Raw genomic sequence first — 26,861 nt, forward strand, 5'->3', positions numbered from 1 at the left:
CCCTCCCCCAGCCCTCCCTGATTACTGCACCCCACACACATACCCAGCCACCCAAGCCCTGACTCCTGTACCCCCCTACATCCCCACCCTTAGCACCAAACGGGAGCTCCTGCACCCCCCCCACATTCCCACCTGCACCCCTTTGCACCAAATGGGAGCTGCCCCAGGTAAGCACTCCACACCCCAACTTCCTGCCCCAACCCTGAGCCCCCTCCTGCATCCTAATTCCCTCCCAGACCCTGCACCCCCAGCCATGACTCCCACACCTCTCTCACACACACCCAGCCCCCCCACACCCTGTGCCCTGACTCCTGCACCCCCCCACATCCCTGCTGAGCACCAAACAGGAGCTCCTGCACTCCCCCCCACATTCCCACCTGCACCTCTCGCACCAAATGGGAGCTGCCCCAAGTGCTCCACACCCCAACCCTGAGCCCCCTCCTGCATCCTAATTCCTGGCCAGACCTGAGCCCCCTCCTGCACTCTAACTCCCTCCCAGACCCTGCACCCCCAACCCTGACTCTTGCACCCCCCTCACACGCTCCCAGCCCCCTGCCCTCACTGACTCCTGCAGGCCCCTGCCCACTCTGACTCCTGCACACAACCCCACCTGCACCCCTCACACCAAACGGGACCTGCCCCAGGTAAGCGCTCCACACCCCAACCCCCTGCCCCAGCCCTGTGCCCCCTCCCGCACCCTAACTCGTGGCCAGACCCTGCACCCCAGTGTTTTTTTACCCATTTTTTTTTAATAAAACGCTCTTATCCAAAGCGCTTTACAATAGTTAGCGAACGGTACAAACAATATTTGGAAAGATCATTAAGTGGTCCACTGAGACACTCAGCGATTTTCAAGTGGTCTGTGGAAAAATAAGTTAGACTACAAAAACAATCAAGGTACCTCACTTTATTTTCATTTACTTCTTATTACTTATAGGAGGAGGATGAAGAAAAAAAATGAAAAACAGGGGTGGGGGGAGATAAGAGAGAATGTTCTTTTTCTTGGCTGGGTCCCAAAAATGAAGCTGAGCATGTAATGTATGCCATCATGTGCCAGCAATGCCCCTCTGCTATGTACATCGGCCAAACTGGACAATCCCTACATAAAAGGATAAATAGGCACAAGTCAGATATTAGGAATGGCAATATACAAAAACCTGTAGGAGAACACTTCAACCTCCCTGGACACACAATAGCAGATGTAAAGGTAGCCATCCTATAGCAAAAAAAACTTCAGGACCAAGACTCCAAAGAGAAACTGCTGAACTTCAGTTCATTTGCAAATTTGACACCATCAGCTCAGGATTAAACCAAGACTGTGAATGGCTAGCCAACTACAAAAGCAGTTTCTCCTCCCTTGGTGTTCACACCTCAACTGCTAGAAGAGGAGCCTTATCTTCCCTGATTGAACTAACCTCATTATCTCTAGACTGATTCTTGCCTGCATATTTATACCTGCCTCTGGAAATTTCCACCACATGCATCTGACGAAGTGGGTATTCACCCACGAAAGCTTATGCTCCAATACATCTGTTAGTCTATAAGATGCCACAGGACTCTTTGTCGCTTGAAGTCCTCAAATCATAGTTTAAAGACTTCAAGTTACAGAGAATTCACCATTTTCTTTCCATTTACTTTCTTTACTGCAGTTGGCTGGGTGTGGGAGGTGTTCATAGTGGTATTGGTTTCTGCATATAAGCAAGGCATGCCGTGGAGTGGGCATAGCTAGCTACAAAAATCTTGATTGACAGGTTTAATAGGAACCTTCTAACTCAAGAATGTTTGTCCCATGCTTTCAGCTAGCTAAACAGTTTAAAATCCTTTTCTCTGGAGGTGCCATTGCTGTTCCTGATTCTGATGTAGGGGCTCCAAGAGCAGTGGAATAAAGCATTGACATTCAGAACTATCCTTTGCAAATAGGCTCTATGCCTGGGAAAGCAGAAAAATCCATTTCTGAGGAGTGCATTGGAGGCTTTGCATTGCTAGTGAGCTTATTTGTGTTCCTGTGTTTCTTCGGACAGTGGCTCTGACAAACCTCGAAGATGTTGAGAATGCTAAACGATCCTATGAGCAAGCTGTAGCGCTGGACCAGTAAGTCTTAATCGTAATGGTCATTTGAGCAAGCCGCTTCCCCCCCACTGCTCATCTGTTTCCCTTTTTGTCCCTCTAGTCTCTTTCGATCGTAAGTTCTTCAGGGCAGAGGCCATCTCTCATTAGGTCTACATTCGGCACCTACAGCAATGGAGCCCTGATCTTGGTTGGGGCCTCTAGGCATTATGTTAATACTGATAATAGGGCTATAAGGAGAGCCATCACTAATGGTAAACATTTAATCTGTAATGGCCACAAGGTGAACCACACAGCACCAGTCTTTTAGTCTCCTCTCTCAAGAGCTGGATGGCAGTGGTGACGGGTAGTTTTCCTCTGTGGAGCCTTAGAAATGATAGAAGTCCCAAAGCCTATAAAAAGAACAACAGGGTTTTAAACACGTTTGATATTTTAGTGCAGTTGTGCTCTGCAAAGTGACCGTGGACACAGCCCCTCACTCAGCACATATGTATTGAGAGTTGACCTGTTCGCTTTAGTAGCAAAGTTCTTTCCCCTATTAGCCCTACACAGCACTGGGAGAGACAGCTGGAGTCTCTTCCCAATCATGCATCAGCAGAATTGTTAACTGTGGTCAAATCATGTGGACAAATCCTGCCCTCAGTTTCCACTACAACCATGCAATCTCATTGAAGAAATGGGGCCTGCATAATGTTACTTATGAAGAGGTGTAGGGAAGAAAATCTCAGGCTGACTTAGGGAACCTGATGAGAATTTGCAAGGCTGTTTGAAAGCTCATAAACTGAGCACATTTAGACAGGAGTTATTGAGAGACAAGATACACAGTTCCCCACTGTGCTCTTTTTACTGAGTTGCTTTTCAGAGTAGAACTGCACCTTTGCCAATAACATGTCATAGGTAACTTGTGAACACTACACAATATACCTACAATAAGGGAGCACGCTGCATGTCTGAAACAAGCATTCAAACCAAATTCACTGCCCACCAAGTCCTTTATCTTTCTCCCAGCTTTCAGAATCTAAGCCCTCTGTGATTTGTCAGGGGATCAGATGAGTTAAGGAGCGCATTCTGGCTGCTTGGTAGTGTGTTCTGTGGGTAGATCAAAGCGCACGAATTAGAATTCAGCTTTACAAACGCTGCCTAACTACCTGGCACTCTCATGATGCCACAGCCGTGTAGAATTAGCAGAAAAACAAAACCGCATAAAAGCTGACATTAAAGCCAACGGCTATTGATTGCTGGGAGGCAAACTCAGGCTATTTAAGCCTTGGATCTCTGTGGTTTGTTCAGTTGACATCCCTTGTACTTTCTCCAGTTTTCCCATTCCCACGGATATTCTCTTCTGGCATATCTCACACAGTTTGTCTGGGGAGATGACTACAGTTTGTTTCCATCTCCATAAATAATTTTTATAGCAGCAGCAGCGTGATATTTGCCCTGGGTGCCAGACTGAGGTCTGGAAAGAAAAGGAGCTTGTGGGTGTCTTTATAAAAGATGTCTCCTCTTTCTGGCAGTGGCTAATATATGGGTCTCCTTTCTCCCATTGCTTCCTTAAATAATGATTGTCTTACCTGTCCACTTCCTTCTCTGCTCTTTGGAGACAGCTCATCTAAATCAGCTCTCGCTTACCCCTACCCCAGTGTTTTTTGCATAAATGTTGTTCTCCATGGTGTATCTATTTCCTGGGCTTTGACAGAGGCAGTGAGGTTTTTAGATGTGGGATCAGTTCTTTAGGAATAGCTTCTGTGTTGAAGGAAATTAATAAGTTAGGTCCTAAACACGATCAGATCACTTTTTTAACTGTCTCCTTTGTTATGGCATTGTTGCATTCCTTACCCATGACACACAGTCATGGCCTAAGTTCCTGCTAAGCTGCACAGCTGCCTATTATACAACGTGCTGGCGCTCAGGGCTGTGGCAGGGAGAGATGCCTCTCCTCAAGCCCCAGACCTGCTGCCGCACCCCTCCCCCTTCCCCCACCCAACCCAGCCCCGGACCTGCCGCGGCTGGGGGACAGGCGCCCCAGCCTGGCCCCGGACCTGCCGCAGCTGGGGGACGTGCCCCTGACCCAGCCCGGACCTGCCGCAGCCGGGGGAGAGGTGCCTCTCCCCCCGAGCCCAGGTGCTGCTGCGGGGAGACAGAGCTGGGGGGAGGGGAGTCCGCTCTCTCCACCGTAGCCCCAGGGAGCCCTAGTGCATCCCAAACCCCTCATCCCCAGCCCCACTCCAGAGCCTGCACCCCCAGCTGGAACCCTCACCCCACCCCGTGTCCCTACCCTCTGCCGCAGCCCTGAGCCCCTCATCGCCCGCACCCTCAGCTAGAGCCCTCAGCCCCACACCTCTACCCTCTTCCCTAGCACTGAGCTCCTCATCCCCGGCCCCACCCCAGAGCCCACACCCCCAGCCAGAGCCCTCACACACCCCAACCCACACCCTGCACCCCAACCCTGAGCCCCCTCCCACACTCTGAACCCTTCATCCCCACCCCACCACATGAATTTGTCGTCACACATCACCTCCCTATTGGTGCACATAACAAAATTTATTCTGCACATGGGTGGGAAAAATTAGAGGGAACACTGGTAATGGTCTGCACACAGTCTGATTTGCTGCTTATCAAACAATGTCTGCAAAGCTTCAGTCTCCAGCACTTGAACCTTTCACAAAGAGCGTGGCCTCTGTCTTGTAGAAGAGAATAAAGGTGCTGGTCTCCTTGGCCAGCACCAACAGCCTCTTTTCACACCAGGACTGAGTGCCAGCCCCCTCACGCGACTTTATTGATCAACGTTCAGAAGCACTGCCCACTTGCTCTGCATGTGTTGCGATAGATGCAGATGCTTCATCCTTGCTCTTACATGCAAGGTCATCCTTGCATGGGGGGACTTTAACTTCCAGGATATAGATTGGGGAACAAACGCTAGTAGCAATAATAGGGCTCAGATGTTCCTAGATGTGCTTGCTGATCAATTCCTTCATCAAGTGGTAGCTGAACCGACGAGGGGGGAGGCCATTTTAGATTTGATTCTGGTAAGTAGTGAGGACCTCATTGAGGAAGTGGTAGTAGGGGATAACTTGGGCTCCAGTGATCATGAGCTAATTCGGTTTAAACTAAATGGAAGGAGTAACAGAATTAAGTCAAAGACTAGGGTTTATAATTTTAAAAAGGCCAATTTTAACAAATTAAGGGGACTGGTAAGGGAAGTGGATTGGGCAAACGTATTAATGGATCTAAAGGCAGAAGAAGCCTGGGATTACTTTAAGTTAAAGATGCATAAGCTGTCAGAGGCCTGTATCCCCAAAAAGGGAAAAAGATTATTAAGCAAGAGATTTAGACCGAGCTGGATGAGCGACCGACTCAAAGGGGCGATTAGGAAAAAACAGAAAGCGTACAAAGAGTGGAAGAGGGGAGGGATCAGTAAGGAAACTTACCTTAGTGAAGTCAGAGAATGTAGAGATAGAGTGAGAAAGGCCAAAGGCCGTGTAGAGTTGGACCTAGCGAGGGGAATTAAAAGCAATAGTAAAAGGTTTTACAGCCATATAAATAGAAAGAAAGCAAAGAAAGAAGAAGTGGGACCGCTGAAGACTATAGCCGGAGAGGAGATTAAAGATAATCTAGGCATGGCGCAATATCTCAATGAATATTTTGCATCAGTGTTTAATGAGGCCAATGAAGGAATTAGGGATACTAGCACCATTACAGAGGGGCATACAGGATGGGAGATTACCGTATCCGAGGTAGAAACAAAACTTGAACGCCTTAATGGGACTAAGTCGGGAGGACCGGACGATCTTCATCCGAGAATATTGAAGGAATTGGCGTGGGAAATAGGCCCATTAGCGATAATATTTAATTAATCTGTAAACTCGGGAGTGGTCCCGTTAGACTGGAGAATAGCTAACGTGGTTCCTATTTTCAAGAAAGGGAAAAAAAGTGATCCGGGTAACTACAGGCCTGTTAGTTTAACATCTGTAGCGTGCAAGGTGCTGGAGAAAATTCTGAAAGAGAAACTAGTTGAGGACCTTGAGGTTAATGGCAAGTGCGATAATTTACAACATGGTTTTACGAAGGGCAGATCGTGCCAAACGAATCTGATCTCCTTCTTTGAGAAAGTAACAGACTTATTAGATAAGGGAAATGCGGTGGACCTAATATACCTGGATTTCAGTAAAGCGTTTGATACTGTACCCCATGAGGAATTATTGGTTAAACTGGAAAACATGGGGATCGATATGAAAATCCAGAGGTGGATAAGGAATTGGTTACTGGGGAGAATGCAGCGGGTGGTATTAAAGGGTGAACTGTCAGGTTGGAGGGAGGTTACTAGTGGAGTGCCTCAAGGTTCGGTTTTGGGACCCATTTTATTTAATCTATTTATAACTGACCTCGGAACCGATTGCAGGAGTGGGCTGATAAAGTTTGTGGATGATACGAAGGTGGGAGGCGTTGCAAATTCGGAGGAGGATAGGGATATTCTGCAGGGAGACTTGAATGAGCTTGTGAATTGGAGTATCAGAAATAGGATGAAATTTAATAGTGAAAAGTGTAAGGTGATGCACTTGGGGATGACTAATAACAATTTTAGTTACAAGATGGGGACGCATTGGTTAGAAGTAACAGAAGAGGAGAAGGACCTAGGGGTCCTTGTAGACCACAGGATGACTATGAGTCGACAATGTGATGTGGCGGTGAAAAAAGCCAATGTGGTCTTGGGATGCATTAGGCGAGGTATATCTAGTAGGGATAAGGAGGTCCTGCTTCTGTTGTATAAGGCGCTGGTGAGACCTCATTTGGAATACTGTGTGCAGTTCTGGTCTCCCATGTTTAAAAAAGATGAACTTAAACTGGAAAGAGTGCAGAGAAGGGCTACTAGGATGATCAGAGGAATGGAAAACCTGTCATATGAAAGGAGACTAGAGGAGCTTGGGTTGTTTAGTCTGACAAAGCGAAGGCTGAGGGGGGATATGATTGCTATCTTTAAATATATCAGAGGGATAAATACAAGGGAGGGAGAGGAATTATTCCAGCTTAGTACTAATGTGGACACGAGAACGAATGGATATAAACTGGCCGTGGGGAAGTTCAGCCTTGAAATTAGACGAAGGTTTCTGACCGTCAGAGGGGTGAAATATTGGAACGGCCTTCCAAGGGAAACGGTGGGGGCGACGGACCTGTCTGGTTTTAAGATTAAGTTAGATAAGTTTATGGAGGGAATGGTTTAATGGTAAAACATAGTAGTCAAGGAAAACCAAGCAATGGTACGTAAATAGTATAATGGCCAACAGGGGTCAGGCTAGAGACTCTTGCCTACATGCTCGGGGTCTTACTGATCGCCATATTTGGGGTCGGGAAGGAATTTTCCTCCAGGGTAGATTGGCTGAGCCTCTGGAGGTTTTTCGCCTTCCTCCGCAGCATGGGGCAGGGATCACTAGCAGGAGGGTCTCTGCCGATTGAAGTCACTGAAACACAGGATTGGGGACTTCAACAGCAGAGTCCAGGGAAGGGTTTTGTGGCCTGCAGCATGCAGGGGGTCAGACCAGATGATCATAATGGTCCCTTCTGACCTTAAAGTCTATGAGTCTATGAATCCTCCCTGGGGGAGAAATACAACTATAAATTGTGCCTCTAATCCACTCGCTTATTAGTCTCCCTCCCCTTGGAAGGTGATTTTGATTCTAAAGAAGGCCTGGCCAAACACAGCCCATGGCTCTGTATCTCTCAGCCTGCAAGTCAGAATGAACTGCAAGCATCAGGCCACTTGGATCAAGACAGAGCATTGCCTGCTGGGACCTGTTGTCTCAGTGGATTACCTGTTTGTATCCACAAGGAGGCAGTCACTTTGCTCAGTTTTCTACAAAGCTTGTGCCGAGTTCAGACTCCTAGTGAGTTGTCAGTGCAGCCCTCAGGCAAAATGTGGGAATCTCAGTTAGAATGTAAGCTGTGTTATCTATTCAAGGAAGAAAGGGGACCTGGCCACTGATGTCCATAAACCAACAGAGAGCAGAGGGAGTCAACTGTTTCGCTTGTTTAGCTTGCCCACACAACTGGCACTGTCAGAGCACTGCAGGGACTGCCAGAGGGAAAGGTACTGCATGGGGTTACTGTGCGTTAACTAAGAGCCTGGAAGTTTTGGAGACTGAGAATTCTGGGAGCCAAACTGCGTTTCTGAAATAAACACTCAGCATTGCATCCAGAGAGTGGTAGGACTGCACTGCACAGCACTCCAACATCGGGGAATGCCACAGTGACGGTGCCTCTTTGTGCACACACATTAAGACAGTCCTCAGGTACAGGACCACCGACTGTTTCTCTTAGACTGTATAGACATAAAGGAGCAAAGTTAATTTTTGACACATTTTTAACATTGTCCTTGTATGGAACTTCTTACAGACTTTTGGCATGGAAGGGAAGGAAGATGGGGAAAAAAGGATGTGAGAGCTTTGTTCTGTAGCATCCTGAGGCTCTGCTGGCTTGTCAAACACTGTCAGTGGCATGTGTCAGTTCCAGAACCTGGAACCATGTGGCCTCACGCCACCAGGTTGTCTTGTCCCACAGTTGTGAGGAGAGAGCTCTTCTCCTGCAAATCTTCAGAGCAGCGGAAGCCTTATATGGATCAGAGCAGGGTTCTCCCAGCACAGTGTAAATACCCCACCACACTGAACCACTGTGCACTTTAAGATTTGCGGGTGTTCAGACAAGGGGTCCATAGGATGCTTCCTACCGCCTCCTGTTGACAAGCAGCCTGACTTCGCAGCTGCCAATTCACTCAGCTCCGCAAGGGGCAGAGGATGGGAGACATGGAGGAAATTTGTACAAAGGTGCCACACAGTGCAGCTCCAAGCACCACTTACAGGCACTTACTCCAGCTGCAGATCTGCTAAGGAATGCAACAGTGGGGCTCCCCTCCAGTGGTCCTTGCATGGTCCTCGGGTACAAAGACACTTGGCCAACCAGGTTTAGCTTGGAGAGAGGGACTTTAGCAGAAGGCTAAGCAGTCGGAGGAGCCATTAACATTGAAACCAGGTTTGCGTGGAATACTTCACTCGCTCAGTGCACAAAGTTCACTGAGCACAAAATTTCCCCACCAAACTGGTGGGTGCCTGCTGCCATTTTGGAATAAGTTGTATACAACTGTGCACACAAACCCAATTTGTGTTCATGGCTCCCCTGTCAGACAGGCTTCCCCAGCTGCCTCCATAGCTACACACCTGCCAAGAAGCACAGAAGCTCACCCTGCCCTGGTGTTCTCTATTTGCTCTGCAGCAAACCCACTCTTAGCCAGAACACACTCATGCACGCTGTCTCTCTGGGGCCATTCCTGCACCCCACTGTAAGGGACAGTGCCAGCCATTTTGCCTGTAGAGCTCATCCCAAATGTTGCACAATTTTTTAGTGGGTGAGGAAAGTGTATTATTTTTCCTACTTCAGAATTGCTGAACCAGATGTGCTCGGTCTTTCAAAAACAACTTGCTTTCCAGCAGAGATCAAGCATGGAACATTACATGTCAGCCTGAAAGGTTAGGAGCAGCAGAAACCAGGGGCTTCAACTAGAAACAGCTGAACAACCTTAACGGTAACACTAGAGCAATCTTACTGCATCGCTCTGAGCACTTGCTTCCCAGGAAGGTTGCCATGGTTATATGCAGAGTACCTGGAGGCTGTTTCATTTAGGCTGTGTAGAGTGGGATCTCCAGCTTTGCTGGGTGTAGCCAGCTCGGCACAGTGCTAGTATCAGGATAGGTTCTCACCTGAAATTTAAGAATGTTACTCTTGGCAGTGTATGTTACTGATCCTGTGGGCTATCTGCTGCAGGTGTAATCCCCTGGTCAATCTGAACTATGCGGTGCTGCTCTACAACCAGGGGGATAAGAAGGGAGCACTATGCCAATACCACGAGATGGAGAAGAAGGTCAATGCCCTGAAGGAGAACAGCGCTCTTGACTTTGATCCTGAGGTACGTTAATAAGAACAGCCAGCTGGAAGCAAGTAGCTGGTGATCCTGTGCTGTAAGAGGACTTGTCTGCATGGTGGGGTAATGTGCTGTACGGGGATGGGGGGGATTTCTGGAGTGCACTGATGTGTGGTGCATTAATTGGTCTTAGTAGACCCTGCTGGGCACACTGAAGGGTCCCTAAAGGTTCTGAAGTGCATCCTAACTGGCTCAGAACCATTAGGGAACCTTCACTGTGCCTCAGGAGGGTCTGCATGGCCGAATTAATGTGAACCTTTCAATGCTCTTCGGAAACTACGCTTCCGTACAGCATGTAACCCACCACATAAACAAACCCTGACTGGTATCCAGTGAGCAGGAGGGTCCCTATACCTTTTGGGACCAGAGTCCATTTAATAGAGAATGGGTCAGTTATCTAGACACACCTAGCTGGACCAGGTGCCCAGTGAAAGCTACTTGCTTCATCTCTGCTATTAAAATAGGCTTTTCAATCTATGAACAAAAAGTCAGGATTCTTTCTGAAGCGAATGGATTGTCAGAGCTGTGCTTCTCTACAGCACTGTGGCTGCGCTAGCCAGTTATGTGCAACTCTGTGCAGTGTATTGTGACACTGGAATCTGAGCTCGTAGCTCCTGGTAAGAAACAAAATGCAGTGTCTCCTTCCAACTCCCATCCTCCAAGTGTTGAGATTTGGGGAAGAAGTCAGTGACCTCATCTGAAACCTTCACAATCAGCTCCTCACCCAGGTTTCTCAGGGCTGAGTGTAGAGTGTAGTGTATTGCATTCTTTTTCAAGAAAGGCAGGCTGTGCACCTTCAGCAAGGGGCACCATTTACTCCTGCCGCCTACCACCAGAGTGGAGGCCACTGTGAGTTGCCATCTCCTGTTGGGAAACCCTTACACTGTGTGTCACGTTCCCTTCAAGCTGGTCACGGCCATTGCTGTAAGACCAGCTCTAGAGTGAAGCTGCTGCTGCTAAAACCCACAGATGGAAGCTGAGGCATAGTGGTCCCCGCTTGGACAGGCGCTGCTGCCCTGGCTCCTGCCGAAAGTGTTCCTGGTGGTGATTTTCTCCTCTGTTTCTTTCTGTTGCACGAGAAGATGGTGGATGTGGCCCAGAAGGTGGGAGCTGCCCTTCAGGTGGGGGAGAGTCTGGTCTGGACTAAACCCATCAAAGATTCCAAATCAAAGCAGCGAGCCGCTACATCTAGCAAACCCTCCAGCACTCAGCAACCTCTGGGCTCTAACCAAGCCCTGGGTCAGGCCATGTCTTCAGCAGCTGGGTATGGAAAGACTATGCAGCTTTCTACAGGTAGGTCTCTTTTGCATCTCTGTATGGCATGAGAGGAGAGGGTGTTGGGATTAGAGAAAGTATTCACTGCCAAGTGGGCACATCTGTCCCATTCCCTGTACCCTGGGATATGGAGTACAGCAAGACACTTACTTGGTGGCACATGTAGGCACAAGAACTTGGCATGTGACAAGCCCAACTCCATGAGTTAAATGTGTGTGGAACAAAAGTGTTCTCTCTATGGAGTACGAGCATTCCGTTATAGTAGCGTAATGCTCCTGTGAGATTGCTGAAATCAAACAGTTTCTCTTCCTGTCCCAGCCATGCTGGCGAGTGGTGAGATCAGTTTCCTCCCTTGGCTCTGGGAAGGAGGTGGTGTTAACAGTGGGATCCCTTGTCTTCATTCATTAGAAAACAGATGGCTGAGATTGGAGGGGGCAGAAGAGAAAGGCAGGCTCCTGGTAGAGGGGAAAAGACTGAGGGGGGCCATCCTCTCATTCAAAAACAAACACTGGGCTGTTCCAGGTGACTCTAGCAGCAGCCAGACCCCTCCCTTTTAGTGAGTTCCATCCTACTGCAGATAGAAAATAGAATAAAATAATCATCAGTCAATGGGCAACAGCGAGACAGGCTACTCCTTGTTGAAGCTGTTGGGGCATGTTGTGTTAATGTGGATGGAACAGATGGTCCTATAACGGAGTACACTCGCCTCTCACAAGCACCCTGGTCGAGTGTGTGTTTGTGCGCCTGCAGTGTTCTCAATTTTCTCTGCTCACAGTGCCCCCTGTTGGCTACTGCGCTCCTCAGGCAAGTCTTTGGTGATGCAGCCCTCTGGCCGAGTCTCACTCTGTCCATGTGTGCAACAAACAAACCCCTCCCGGGGTACACAGTGCAAAATGTCCCCAGTGTCCTGCAGCCCTCCCTAGGCACAGTCTTCTAAAACAGTCCAGCAGGGCCCATCGTGGACCCTCAGTTGGTGTGTCGTCCTCTGCAGCCCTGCCTGGGTTCAGTCTTTAGCCAGTCCAGCAGGGCCCATCACGGTATCCTTGCTTGGTCCGGCTAGGTTGCAAGGCTCCTACTCTGGAACTGAGCAGTGCCCCAAGGGCTTCTTCCCTGGGAACTCCTTGCCCGTACTTGAGTCCTCAGTGACCCCAGCTTCCTGCTGAGCCACCCCTCTTGGGCTCAGTTCGCTAACCACAGCTCCCTGCTGAGTCAGTCCCAGTGTAGCCTGCTTCCGTGGGGTGCCCCAGTTCTAATTCCCTCCCTTCCCAGTCCCACCCACTACTCTGGGTCCCAATCCAGGGAACCTTTTAAGTATAGCAGCTTCATGCTGTGTCTCTTTAGTAATTGCTTCTCTACATTTCCCTGGGCCACTTCCCCATGGCCCATCTTAGTTGAGTCCCAGCAGCCAGCTCCTTCCTCTCCCCCGGTTCCTGTCAGCAGACTGATCTATCCAGCCCGCTGCCGTTCTAGGCAGCTTGGAGGACCTTTCTATTGCTTTTTTCTGGGGGGCAGGCCCACGAGGCCTCCAGCAGGGGGCCTCAGGGCCTGGTCCACCTGGTCACAGGTCCCAAAGAGTCAAAGGTGTGAACATGACTCTGAAACTGTCCAACATGAAACAGCATTAAACACGATTCAGTGTTTGACATACAGAGACCTCAGCCTGCCCAGTACATGGCAAACACATCATTGAATGTCTTTGGAATCTTTCAGTAAAGATACAGAAAAAGAAGGAAAAACAGTTCTTCTTCCAGTGCTTGCTCATATCCATTCCATTAGGTGTGCGCGCGCCGCGTGCACGATCGTCGGAGAATTTTCTACCCTAGCAACACCGGCGGGTCGGCTGTGGAGCCCCCTAGAGTGGCGCCTTCATGGCGCTGAATATATACCCCAGCCGACCCGGCGCCCCCTCAGTTCCTTCTTACCGCCCCTGACGGTCGTTGGAACTGTGGAGCGCGGCATAGCTGTTCTCCACTCTCCCTAGCTTATTTAGTCATTCACAGTTATAGTTATAGTTCTAGTTGTTTATAGTTAAATAGTTGGTTTTTTCACTTGTTACTAGTTGTTATATAGTTCAAGGGGATTAAGAGAGTTGTCTCCCCCTTTTTCCCCCGGCCGCGTGGCCGGGCTCCTGCCCAAGGCTCCCGGCTTCAAGCAGTGCGCCTCCTGCGCTAAGCCTATGCCAACGAGTGACCCGCACGACTCGTGTCTGAAGTGCCTGGGAGAGTCCCATCAAACAGATAAGTGCAAGATCTGTAAGGCCTTCAGACCAAGGACCAAGAAGGAGCGGGACTTTCGGCTCCGGCAACTCCTTATGGAGGCGGCACTTAGCCCGGACGCTCCATCAGCGCGTCAGGCCCCGGCACCTGGCACCTCGGTGCGCAGTGCCCCGGCGGCACCGACTATTCCGACCACGCGAGTGGCGTCGGACAAGCCTCCACGGCACCGGACCTCGTCGGCACCGCAAGCACAGCAAGTGCCTCGGCGCCGTTCATTATCCCCGGGACATAAAAAAGCCCATAAGACGGGGACCTCCGTGCCGAAGACGCCGGCTCCCCCAGTGCCGGGGGTAGAGCCGCGTCCGCCTGTGGAGCACCGGAAACAGGTGCCTCCAGCACCGTCGACTCCGGCTCCGAGGCCGTTGAGTCCGGTGCAGACAGGGTCTCCACCGAGACCGGCGGTGATACAGTGCCTCCCGTCGACCCCAGAGACCTTCGCGTCTCGGCACCGTTATGATCGTCGGCACCGATCAACATCGAGACGTAGTTCTCGGCACCGCTACGATCGACGCTCGACGTCGAGAGGCCGCTCCCGGCACCGGGCCTACTCCAGGTCATCGTCGAGGTCCAGATCCGACTCCCGGCACCGGAGAGGTCATCGGCACCGATCGCGATCCCGGCACCGATCGCCGGCACCGCGTGGAGATAGAACATCTCCGGACCGGCACCGTGCGGCACCGCAGCCCACGGGATTCGTCTCGGCGCACTCGGCACCGCCATGGCCATCGAGATCGGTGTCTCGCTCCTCTGAGGACTTATCGAGATCGGCATACCCCCCTCAGGGGCAAGCCGAGGAGCAGGACATAGGCCACTGGCAGGAGGTAGCAGAGGACCCTGCTCATGGCCCATCTCACTGGTCGTTCTGGACCCCGTGGGCGTACCATCAGGCACAAGGGGCTCCAATAACTTCGACCTCTCGCTCGGGCCACTCCGTTAGAAGGGCCCCGGAGTCCACCATCTCTCGGCCTCCGCCAGGGGGCATGGAGGCTTCCGTGTCCGCACCACCTGACGTCCTGGACCCAAGCGCAGGTGATGCTCCGGCCCAGGAGCAGGGAGACCAGAACCCTCCCTTGGATCCTTTACCACCGGAGGCATCTTCCTCTTCCTCTCCGGATGAGGCAGTGGCGGGCACATCGTGCACAGGTCCACCCCCAATAGATCTTCGGGCTCACCAGGACCTCCTACGTAGGGTGGCCCGTAATATGGACCTGCAGGCGGAGGAGATAGTGGAGGTGCAGGACCCCATCGTAAATATCCTCGCGGCGGATGCCCCATCGCGAATGGCGTAACCCCTGATCCGCACGATCCAGGCGAATGCAAGTACGATATGGCAAACTCCTGCCTCTATCCCACCCACAGCGAGAGGGGTGGAAAGAAAGTACTTTGTCCCCTCCAAAGACTACGAGTACTTGTATACCCACCCCCAGCCGTGTTCACTGGTGGTGGCATCAGTGAATGCAAGGGAGCGCCACGGTCAACAGGCCGCAGCGCCCAAATCAAAGGAGGCTAAGCGCCTCGATTTGTTTGGCCGTAAAGTTTATTCAGCCGGAGGGCTGCAACTTAGAGCGGCTAACCAGCAGGCGCTCCTGAGCCGCTACAACTTTAACTCCTGGAACTCTATGGGGAAGTTCAAGGAATTGGTTCCCCAAGAGTCCAGGGAGGAGTTTGGGGCCTTGGTAGAGGAGGGTAAGAAGGTGGCTCGGACCTCCTTACAGGCCTCCTTGGACATAGCGGACTCGGCTGCGAGAACCCTGGCTTCGGGTATCGCTATGTGAAGGACCTCCTGGCTCCAAGTTTCGGGTTTGCCTCCGGAATTGCAACAAACCCTGCAGGATTTGCCCTTCGAAGGACAGGGGTTGTTCTCGGAGAAGACGGACTCTCGCCTGCAGAGCCTCAAGGACTCCAGGACAATCATGCGCTCCCTGGGGATGCATGTTGCGGGCCCTCAGCGCAGGCCATTTAGGCCTCAGCCTCAGCGCTTCTACCCCCCCCACCTCGTCAGAGACAGGACTCGGCCCAGAGGCGCGGGCGAGGTGGTAGACGAAGGTGGACCGGCCCTCAACCGGGTCAGAACCAAGGGCCACCAAGACCACCCGCAGGCCCCAGGCAGAACTTTTGAAGGTGCGGTCGAGGACGGCGCCCCAGTCATCCCCCAGGATCCAGCCCCCTCCTTTCGGGATCGCCTCTCCCACTTCCACCGTGTTTGGTCCCTTATAACTTCGGACCGTTGGGTCCTTCGCACGGTGGAGAGGGGATACGCTATCCAGTTTTCTTCAATCCCCCCCTCCCACCCCCCTTCCCCGTCCCTCTTCAGGGACCCTTCTCACGAGCAACTTCTTATACAGGAGGTTTCCACGCTCCTTGATATGGGGGCCATAGAGGAGGTTCCAGTAGAGTTAAAGGGCAGGGGATTTTATTCCCATTACTTCCTGATCCCCAAGTCCAAAGGAGGTCTACGACCCATCTTGGACTTGCGCGGACTCAACAAATTCGTAGTAAAGTTGAAGTTCCGCATGGTCTCTTTGGGGGCCATTATCCCTTCCCTCGATCCTGGAGACTGGTTCGCCGCCCTCGACATGAAAGACGCATACTTTCATATCGCAATTTACCCGCCTCACAGACGCTTCCTGCGATTCGTGGTAAGCAAGGTGCACTACCAATTTGCAGTCCTTCCCTTCGGCCTATCCTCGGCCCCAAGAGTGTTCACGAAATGTATGGCTGTCGTGGCAGCGTACCTTCGTCGGCAAGGGATACAGGTGTTCCCGTACCTAGACGACTGGCTGGTACGCGGTCGCACCAAAGAACAAGTTCGAGCTCACGTCCACATAATAGTGCACACATTCAACGAGTTGGGCATCCTACTCAACAAGGACAAATCCACTCTAGAACCTACCCAAAGAATAGAATTCATCGGCGCAGTCCTAGACTCCAGACGTGCACAAGCCATCCTGCCAGCCAACCGCTTTTGCACCATCACGAGCCTCATTCAAGGACTCAAGGCCTTCCCAACTACCACGGTGAGGTCGTGCCTTACCCTGCTGGGTCACATGGCTTCCTGCACGTACGTAACCAGGCATGCCAGACTTCGGCTTCGCCCACTCCAGACCTGGGTGTCATCGATATACCGCCCACATCGGGACAGCCTGAACATGGTGGTCACGGTCCCGAACTCGGTCCTGACCTCCCTCACATGGTGGCTAGATCACAATGTGGTTTGCGAGGGGATGCCGTTTCACGCCCCACAACCCTCTCTGCACCTGGTCACAGACGCTTAATCTCTGGGTTGGGGCGCCCATCTCAACGAGCACCATACCCAGGGCCTGTGGACTGCACCTCAGCTAGCCCTACACATCAATGTTCGGGAACTGATGGCGGTGCGCCTGGCGTGCCAGGCATTTCTCAATCTCCTACGTGGCCGCTGTGTGTTAGTTCTCATCGACAACACCACGGCCATGTTTTACATCAACAAGCAAGGAGGAGCACGTTCGTCAATTCTATGCCAAGAGGCCATTCGCCTGTGGGACTTCTGCATCGCCCACTCAATCCATCTCACGGCATCGTTCCTCCCTGGAGTCCAGAACACTTTAGCGGACCGACTCAGCAGGTCCTTTCAAACGCACGAGTGGTCTATCCGGCCGGACATCATACATTCCGTCTTCCAGAAGTGGGGGTTTCCCCAGATAGACCTGTTTGCATCTCGAGACAACAGGAAGTGCCACGTGTTCTGCTCCCTGCAAGGTCGAGCTCCGGGCTCCCTCTCGGATGCGTTTCTCCTTCCCTGGAAAGACCACCTGTTTTATGCCTTCCCTCCGTTTCCTCTGGTCCACAAGGTACTGCTCAAATTGCGCAGAGACCAGGCACAGGTAATTCTGGTCGCCCCAGCGTGGCCGAGACAACATTGGTACACCACACTGTTGGAACTCTCGGTTCAGACACCGATCCCGCTTCCATTATGTCCAGATCTCATCTCGCAGGACCACGGCCGGCTGCGTCACCCCGACCTGCAATCACTCCACCTCACGGCGTGGTTGCTCCATGGTTCACCCAGGCAGAGCAACAATGCTCGCACTCGGTCCAACAGATTCTGCTGAGCAGTAGGAAGCCTTCAACACGGACCACATACTTGGCCAAGTGGAAGCGGTTCTCCTGTTGGTGCGAACAACGAGCCACGTCCCCGTTACAGGCACCTATTCCTCTTATATTGGAATATCTCCTCTCCCTAAAACAGCAAGGGTTGGCGATATCTTCAATTAGAGTTCACCTGGCTGCTATATCAGCCTTTCACCCAGGAGAACTCGCGTCCTCGGTATTCTCTAACCCGATGGTCGTTAGATTCCTCAAGGGCTTAGATCGGATGTACCCACAACGACGTCAGCCCGTTCCGACGTGGGACCTCAACCTGGTTCTCTCCAAGCTCACAAGTCCTCCATTCGAGCCACTGGCCACCTGCTCACTTTTGTACCTATCCTGGAAGACAGCCTTCCTCGTAGCCATCACCTCAGCAAGGCGCGTTTCTGAACTCAGGGCGCTTACATCCGAGCCCCCTTACACGGTTTTCCATAAGGATAAAGTGCAGCTTCGTCCACATCCTGTCTTTCTCCCTAAGGTGGTTTCTCCTTTTCATATCAACCAGGATATATTTCTCCCGGTCTTTCATCCTAAACCGCATGCTACTCGCCAGGATCAACGTTTGCATTCTCTGGACGTACGCAGGGCCCTGGCTTTCTATATTGACCGCACAAGGCACTTTAGAAAGACGACGCAACTCTTCGTTGCAGTGGCCGACCGAATGAAAGGCTCACCGGTCTCCTCACAACGCCTATCCTCCTGGATTACGTCTTGCATCCGGACTTGCTATGACCTGGCAGGTGTCTCAGCACCGCACCTCACCGCTCACTCCACGAGGGCCCAAGCTTCCTCGACGGCTTTCCTGGCGCAAGTTCCGATCCAGGACATTTGTAGAGCTGCGGTTTGGTCATCAGTCCACACATTTACAGCTCACTATGCACTAGTGCAGCAGTCCAGGGACGATGCTGCCTTCGGATCAGCGGTTTTGCACACAGCAATGTCTCACTCCGACCCCACCACCTAAGTTGGGCTTGGGAGTCACCTAATGGAATGGATATGAGCAAGCACTCGAAGAAGAAAAGACGGTTACTCACCGTTGTAACTGTTGTTCTTCGAGATGTGTTGCTCATATCCATTCCAAACCCGCCCCCCGTCCCCACTGTCGGAGTAGCCGGCAAGAAGGAACTGAGGGGGCGCCGGGTCGGCTGGGGTATATATTCAGCGCCATGAAGGCGCCACTCTAGGGGGCTCCACAGCCGACCCTCCGGTGTTGCTAGGGTAGAAAATTCTCCGACGATCGTGCACGTGGCGCGCGCACACCTAATGGAATGGATATGAGCAACACATCTCGAAGAACAACAGTTACAACGGTGAGTAACCGTCTTTTAAAGCCTTTGAAATGTAAAGCATTAAACAAGGCTTTTGTTTTAACAACAGCCCTTTCCTTTATCTGGAGAGCATTTTTAGAAGAGTTATTAACATGGTAATAACTGTCCTTTGGAGAGAAAAGAGAATTTAGTTGAGCTGGGCTGGAGCTGCTGTTGTTGCTAAAGTCCGACCCCATTTCCTAAGAAGACAAAACAGGACACAAACAGACAAAAGAGGAGACAAAAGAACAGCAAAGATAAAAATGCAGCTTCTGTCTCTAGTGTTGAGTTTCACTTGCAAACTCACTGCTGGAAAAACACAGGCCCAGCACATGGTCCCATCAGCCACTCTGACACCTGGCAAACTTGTACCAGCCTCGGGCTGTTCAGGGCATTGCTTTTCATTTCCTCTCTGGGCACAGGCTTACAGCAGTATTGCAAAATATGCAGTCTTGGCCAGCTAGGCCAGACTCTTATTAGACAGAAGGGAAAAGGAGAGGGATAGGAAAGAGAAGAAATAACGTGAAGAAGGAAGAGAACACACAAGAGGTGACATGTAACATTTGTTGTGGGGGGCATGTGACCACTCCATGCATTGCCTCTGGCCTTTCCCACTCCCCCCATGCCTCCGACACCCGCTCTAAGCTGGCACCACTTTGCCCCCACACCCCTTACAGCTCCTTCCCCACTTACTGTTGAAATGGTGTTTGTTAAGAACAGAAGATGCAGAGCTGGAAATTAATGAATGTGTCGGATACTAAGCCTAACTGGTGGACACAATAATGTGGGGCTGGGCTGGGGTATTCCACCCACCACTCCCTTTCTGAGTCCTTAAAAGAAAGATTTTGTGGGAAAAGTATGAAGGAACAAAAAGAAGCGGGAAGAACAATCAGAGGCTACTAGAGCGAGCTCCACCATCATGAGACCCCAGGCCTTCTTCATCCTGCTCCTGAGAGGTGTCCAGACGAGGCCAGAGAGAGGGACCCAGACAATATCACCACCTCTGCCAGCTCCAGCTGAATCCCAGCCATCACCAAGGATGAGGGGACTTTACCAACAGCAGCAATAACAACAGCTTCAGCTCACCTCAACTAACTTCTGCTCTGTTCCCAAAAAAGACAGTTGTTGCCATCTGTGATACCATCAAAGAGACTGTAAAACCAAGCCTTGTTTAACACTGGTCAGTGTTGGACAGTGACTGGGCTGTTAATGCCTTTAGCCCATATAATCCATCCAAATTCATACAACATGCCTAGGTCACAGCACAGGCACAGCCTTTTCTTTAACAATTAGATGCCATTTCCTGTGCCATAAAGAGGAGTGTATGGGACCGTGGCTGTAACCCTGTGTTGTATCATCAGGTGCTGGAGCATCGGCTCCCCTTGCAAAGCCCCCGTCGCTGCCTCTGGAACCTGAACCGGGCTCAGAAACAGGCCCCGAAGAGACCATATCCCCTACAGAGCCCCAAGAATGGAGAAAAGAAAAGCGCAAAAGCAGGCTGACCACAGAATAGAACAGCAGCACTGGACGGGCTGGGCAGGCGCGGGGCCTGCTGGGAGCAAAATCTTCACTGCCACCCCTTAACTCAAGCAGCGGGGAAGGGCAGCTGCCCCCAGCATGGCCTGCAGTGACTTCACCATACTGTGAGCTTAGGCAAAATGCAGCTGGATGCCGATAGTGACATTAGCACCTGACCTCATCCTTGTCTCAGTGATTCTTTGCTCCATGGCACCCAGAAGAGGTTCTGATGAGCTGCCCACTAGTGCTGCTGTGGGACTGCATGAGGTAATGGAGGTGCAATCCCCTCCTTCCTTGAGGGAGGGGCTGCTGTAGCATTGCACACAGTGCTTAGGTGCTGAATCACTGAGATGGGCTGAGTCAGCAGGATAGTTTAGCAAGGCCAACTACAGTGACTGTACAGCTTTTAAAGCAGTTGCTTGGATCAGCTCTCTAAATAGAGCCCAGAGAAGTTCATGCCCCTTTAGCAAGTGAGCCTTTTAGCTGGCTCAGAGGAAACTCTACTAGCCCCCTGTAGTAAGGTCAGTGGAAGAACTGGAGGAGGGGAGAAGCTAGAAAAATTAACAGGACAAGTGAGTGGAAGCCAGATCAGTCCAAGGAGTGAAACAACCCTAAACAACTCCTTCACTCCAGGAGTGAAACGCAGGCCTGGAGGAAGGGCACCAGTTCAGGCCATGCTAATTGAAAATAATGTGAGAGGCTACTCTGCATTGCTCAGAGGGAGATGTGTGCAACCTGCATGCCTGTTTACCAAAGCCCAGCCTCTCATCAGGGTTGTCAAAAAACCTGGGGAAAGCATTTCCAGCCCCCTTTCCTCAGCAGCTAGCTGCAAGGCCGCCTGCCCTAGGTTGGGAGAGGAGCTCCCTCCCTCAGAGCTGTTCGCAGTGCTGTCAGTCCTGCAAGGTAGAGGTGACAGGGATTGGGAGGGAGCAAACTTCTTCAGCATTTAGGTGCAATACAGTTAAACATGGGCAGAGGAAGACTTGTTAATTTTATAAGCAAAACAAAGTTGCTTTAATCCCTCTTGTTGATGTACTACTTTGTACCTTACATTAAAACCCCTTTCAGACTAGGGAGGGGACAGCCACTTGTGATTGTACATAAAATAGGTGACCAGACCATGGAATGGTGGTGACTGTCTATACCTATGGGAAGGTAATCCCCCTGCCCCAAATACTAGTCTCCATGGTAGTGAACTGTTAATCTTAGTCTGAACGGTGCCTGTGGAAGCAGAGGAAGGAAAGGGGTGGGGAAAGGACTGTGAGGCTGTTTCTAGCAGGTTATGAAATACATTTGCTACACTTAATTGATTCTAGCAGCTGCTGTCCCACTGACAGTTTCACAATGTGGTGTGGCTCATGAGGAGCCACAAACCTTGATCTTCAGAACAGAGGAGATACTTGAAAAGCTACACCCTACTTGCCCTGTCCCCAGAAGTGTGTAGCCCCTTTTTTAGGCTCCTCGATGCTGAGATCGTCTGATGCTTTTACAGTAGGGATTTCATGTTTACAGAGTACACACAGCAGTGGTATACTGAGAGGTGTTTTAAATAGCTTTTGGGGAGAGGTAGGCAGAGAGGATCAAACAGAGCATTCTCCTTCTGTGGACTCAGACTGTGGGTCCTTGTTACTCTCGAGACTTGGGATGAGCGAAGAAGGAATATAACTTTGGGGAGCATTTTTAAATGTGTAAATATAGACTGTAGATGATGAGGATAATAAATGGAACTGGAGCTCAGCATGTGCTTTTGCATACAATGGATTCACAGTAGTACTCTCCAAATTTGACTTGGCTGATGGAGAGTGATGCAAGACTGGTAATGAAAGAAAGGTAAGTGTAGGGATTTTTCAGTGGAATTTATGCTGTTTTTGTTCCCCTTCCCCCCAAACAAGCTGCTGCCCTGAAACATAATACTGAAGTGAGAGTTTTCCTTCTCTTTCCATCAATAGGTATGTCAGAGGGAAACAGCAGCAGGTCAGAAAGAGCTGAGAGTTTGATTTCTAGAGCCAGGGGTGCCCCTGGCTTCTTTTAAGCACATCCACCCTGCAGACCAGCTTACACTGTCCCATCTAGCTTCCACATAGGCAAAAGACAGGCGTGCTAAGCCACCTCACAAGAACAGGTGCTAGAATAAGTAGAGCCCTGCAAATTTATATCCACAGATGAGAATATCCATGGACCATGTTTGCAAATACAAATTTTGTGCCCACGTCGGGCTCTAAGGGAAAGGATATGCAGCAGAGGCTGTCATTTCAGCCAAGAGTAGCCTAGAACTCAGTCACACACATGCTGTTCCAAGCTAGGAAGATGGATTTGCACTTGGCAGAGCCCCTTCTATGAAGACAGACAACTTTGTAAGCTGATTGGGGAAAAAAAGCTTTACTAAAATAGTGTGACAAACTCTATACAGAAATGCACTACAAAAATCAAAGCATAGCATATAAAAAGTACTTCATGTCCCAGGATATTTACAATAGAAAAGACATTAATTTTACCTCAAGGAAGATTCCCCCATGTGTTCTCCCCTCCCACAAATCAAACTGCACAGAAACAGAATTTCCCCGTGGCAGTGCTTCACAGATATTTTACAGTGGAAAAAAGATAGGCTCAGACGCTAGTTCAGGGATCAACAACCTTTGGCACGCAGCCTGTTGTGGAAATCTACTGGCGGGAAGGTTTGTTTACCTGCAGTGTCCGCAGGTTCGGCCAATCGCAGTTCCCACTGGTCGCGGTTTGCTGTTCCAGGCCAATGGGGGCTGCAGGAAGCGGCTTGGGCCAAGGGATGTGCTGGCTGCCCCTTCCCGCAGCCCCCATTGGCCTGGAACAGCAAACCGCGACCAGTGGGAGCTACGATCGGCCAAACCTGCGGACGCTGCAGGTAAACAAACTGTCCTGGCTTGCCAGCGGATTTCCCTGGTGAGCCACATGCCAAAGGTTGCCAATCCCTGCAGTAGTTTGTATTGTCGAACAGCAGCTTTCCTGAGAAGTTCTTAAGGAAGCTTTTTGGCTCTTGCATTTTAACAAGCTCATTCACCCCTAGGTGCCACGGCTTGTTCTTCAGATGCCATTCCCGATGCAGGATGACACCAGATTAAGTTTTAAAAGTCATAGCTGGTTTCATATATGCCTTTCCCATTGCTGGTTCTGAGATAGCAGATGCTGTGTATACAATAGCCAACCTGTTTGTTCCTTTTGCTCAGGGAAACCCAACAGACAGAAGTCTGACATCCCACAATTCCCTGAGATTTCAGTCTGGTCAAAGGTTATATCCTACTTGAGCTATTATGCAAGAAACTTCATTAGAACATAAAACTGGGTGCCTGGGCAACAAAATGGCAGATGAAATTCAATGCTGATAAATGCAAAGTAATGCACATTGGAAAACATAATCCCAACTATACATATAAAATGATGGGGTCTAAATTAGCTGTTACCACTCAAAGAGATCTTGGAGTTGTTGTAGATCGTTCTTTGAAAACATCCATTCAATGTGCTGCAGCAGTCAAAAAGGTGAACAGAACGTTGGGAATCATTAAGAACGGGATAGATAATAAGACAGAAAATATCATATTGCCTCTATATAAATTCATGGTATGCTCACATCTTGAATACTGTGTGCAGATGTGGTCGGCCCATCTCAAAAAAGATATATTGGAATTGGAAAAGGTTCAGAAAAGGACAACAAAAATGATTAGGGGTATGGAACGGCTTCCATAGGAGGAGAGATTAACAAGACTTGGATTTTTCAGCTTGGAAAAGAGATGACTAAGGGGGTATATGATAGAGGTGTGGAGAAAGTAAATAAGGAAGTGTTATTTACTCCTCATAACACAAGAACTAGGGGTCAATTAATAGGCAGCAGGTTTTAAACAAAAGGAAGCATTTTTTCGCACAACGCAATCAAACTGTGGAACTCCTTACCACAGGATGTTGTGAAGGCCAAGACTATAACAGGGTTAAAAAAAGAAACTAGATAAATTCATGGAGAATAGGTCGATCAATGGCTATTTGCTAGGATGGGCACGGATGCAACACCATGCTTTGAGTGTCCCTAGCCTCAGTTCACCAGAAGCTGGGAGTGGACAACAGGGGATGGATCACTCAACAATTGCCTGTTGTGTTCATTCCCTTTGAAGCACCTGGCACTGGCCACTGTCAGAAGACAGGATACTGGGCTAGATGGACTTTTGGTCTGACCCAGGATGGCTGTTCTTATGTAGTTTGAGAACATTCCTGTTATAAACCCAATGTAGACGGCACCAGCCCCACATATGTATTTAGGCTTGGAAAGATTAGTCTTAGTGATCTCACTGTACACACACAAACCTATGAAAAAGTAATTCCAGCTATGATGATCGAAATTTAGATAGCCCAAGTAAAACCATCTTAATGTGTATAAAACGTATTGTATTGCTTGCATTAGTGCCATTTAGGTAACTAACCTTTTGAATCTCATTAATTAATATTAATATTGTCATTAAATTATTACTCTGACCCCCAATAATTTCCCACAACTATGAAAATTTAAATTAATAATCCAAAAAAACCTTTTAGAATCAGTATCTAACTATAAAAAAATCAAATTCAGCCAAGCCCCTGTGTGTGTGTGTGTATATTCTATTAAGAAAAGAGAGAAGGCAGCAAGAAGTGATCCAGCTCCATTCATATATCCAGTTTAGACTTCCCAACCTCACTCAGAGCTGGAAGGGGGCTTGTCTCATCTATTTAGTAATCTCTCTGCTGTATTCTCACATCTGTCATTCAAATACAGTACTTTGTTGTAGCCTCTGCTTTAGTTGTCTGGTGAATGACAAAGGGTTGTAAACAGTAAGTCTCACCCAGTGCAAAGGAAAATAAAGGCAGTGGATCTGCTTTGAGAAGCAACAGTTCCTCTGGCTTGCTCAGCCATTTCTTATTGCTGATAACTGCTTGGTGCAGTATCCAGACTGAGTACAACTGCTGCATGTGTGTTTTTCATGCTTTTAGGTAGACTACATTCTAATAACACTGTATTATATTAGCTAGTAAGTAGATACCTATATTCTAAAACAGAAGCAACACCCCTACCGCCCTCCTCCAATGGCTTGGTTTTGGGCCAGAAGTACTTAACAGCACCACTTTAAAATAATTTGGTCTATGCATGTATACCAGCACCTATGCCAGATATCTCAAGATTAATGCAAAGAACCAATAGGATATCTACAAATTAATAGTATTCTTTTCCCAGCTAATAAGCTCCGAGAAAAAAATATGCAGAAATTGGTACAGATTACTAATGTAATCAGACTGGGTTATGCTATGCTTTTGCCATTCTCTCAAGAGTCTGTTCCCAATTGCCACCACCATATTTCAGAAAATTATTGGAAAACTGCCTGTGGCAAATAATTACTCAGTTGTTCCTGAAAGTTGAACACATAATTAAAACATGTAAATCACCAAGGCAGAGCACAGTCATTACCAATGGATTTCACAGTCTAACATAGGAAATACCTTTTATTTTGCTTATAATGCCTTGTATTTCAGTGTTGCACATGCCAGAACCAGCAGCCTATACCTTAAAGTTCTTAACCATTCTTAAAATAACTTTCTTGAGAGAGAGACAAACCCACACGCCACAGGTTGCACCACATCAAGTGTTACAAAAAGGCCACAGGTGTCTACAGATACACAGAATTGGCATCTCCATAACTGCAGCTGAGTGAAATCAGCAGACTAGGTTCCATCAGCTGATGCAGTCTCTATTGAGAGGTACTAAAAGCTAAGGTAAATGATAGGACAATTTCAGGACCTGCTTTCCCCTCCCCCCCTTCCTTTTAAAAGAAAGGCCTATCAAGTGAAGAGTGGACCTAGCTAGCTTTCCCACATTGCACAGGGAAAGAGCTGAGACACAGGAAGAAAAGTAAATCGTTTAGTGACACTCATGTGGCAAGAAAACAGCCCTTAAAAATGGAGCCCTAGAATTTAAATGGCTGAGTCTGGAATCAGCTCTATCCTTGTAGGGCAGGGATCACAGCACCAAGGCCACTGTGAAGCAACTTCAAGGGCTATCTGCCCTGCACTGATCCACAAGCTATTTTTGCCAGACTTTAAAATAAACAGTTTAAAGCAAGGTTTAAATGATGGATTGTTTTGATCAAATTTAAGAAAGGATAAGGGTAAATTTTGCAGCTGTATAGTTGAGCAAGTTCTGTGCTGGATACCGATAGAAATGAACATATCACAAATGCACTTGCCCTTAACCAGCAACTAACAGCCACAGGCCTGCTGGCTTAATGCCATGCTGTTGAGGTCAAGTATTGTCAGTAGCAGTTGGAAGGTAAGACA

The 26,861-nt window shown here is 49.5% G+C and overlaps 1 protein-coding gene and 1 long non-coding RNA gene across 23 annotated transcripts in view; one reads left to right on the forward strand and one right to left on the reverse strand.

The window, feature by feature from the left end:
* BBS4 (Bardet-Biedl syndrome 4) overlaps positions 1-26,861 on the forward strand; it is a 142,194-nt gene that overhangs the window by 76,920 nt on the left and 38,413 nt on the right. For 20 of the 22 annotated variants that reach the window (XM_042851605.2, XM_005280992.4, XM_065558563.1 and 17 more), the window contains 4 exons: positions 2,022-2,091; positions 9,877-10,018; positions 11,116-11,326; positions 20,381-22,274. In XM_042851605.2, coding sequence (XP_042707539.1) covers positions 2,022-2,091; positions 9,877-10,018; positions 11,116-11,326; positions 20,381-20,532 — 575 coding nt within the window. In that variant the 3' untranslated portion in view covers positions 20,533-22,274. Of the gene's footprint in view, positions 1-2,021; positions 2,092-9,876; positions 10,019-11,115; positions 11,327-20,380; positions 22,275-26,861 lie in introns of those variants that run through there. The other 2 variants (XM_065558568.1, XM_065558577.1) reach the window with 1 other exon arrangement.
* On the reverse strand, positions 893-3,156 carry LOC135973779 (uncharacterized). Its single transcript, XR_010590805.1, has 2 exons — positions 2,996-3,156; positions 893-1,099 (listed from the first exon to the last, which is right to left on the reverse strand). It is a non-coding gene; the product is annotated as an uncharacterized LOC135973779 (long non-coding RNA).

The sequence above is a fragment of the Chrysemys picta genome, chromosome 10, assembly GCF_011386835.1.
Source record: "Chrysemys picta bellii isolate R12L10 chromosome 10, ASM1138683v2, whole genome shotgun sequence".
In the NCBI taxonomy this organism is placed as follows: Eukaryota; Metazoa; Chordata; order Testudines; family Emydidae; genus Chrysemys; species Chrysemys picta.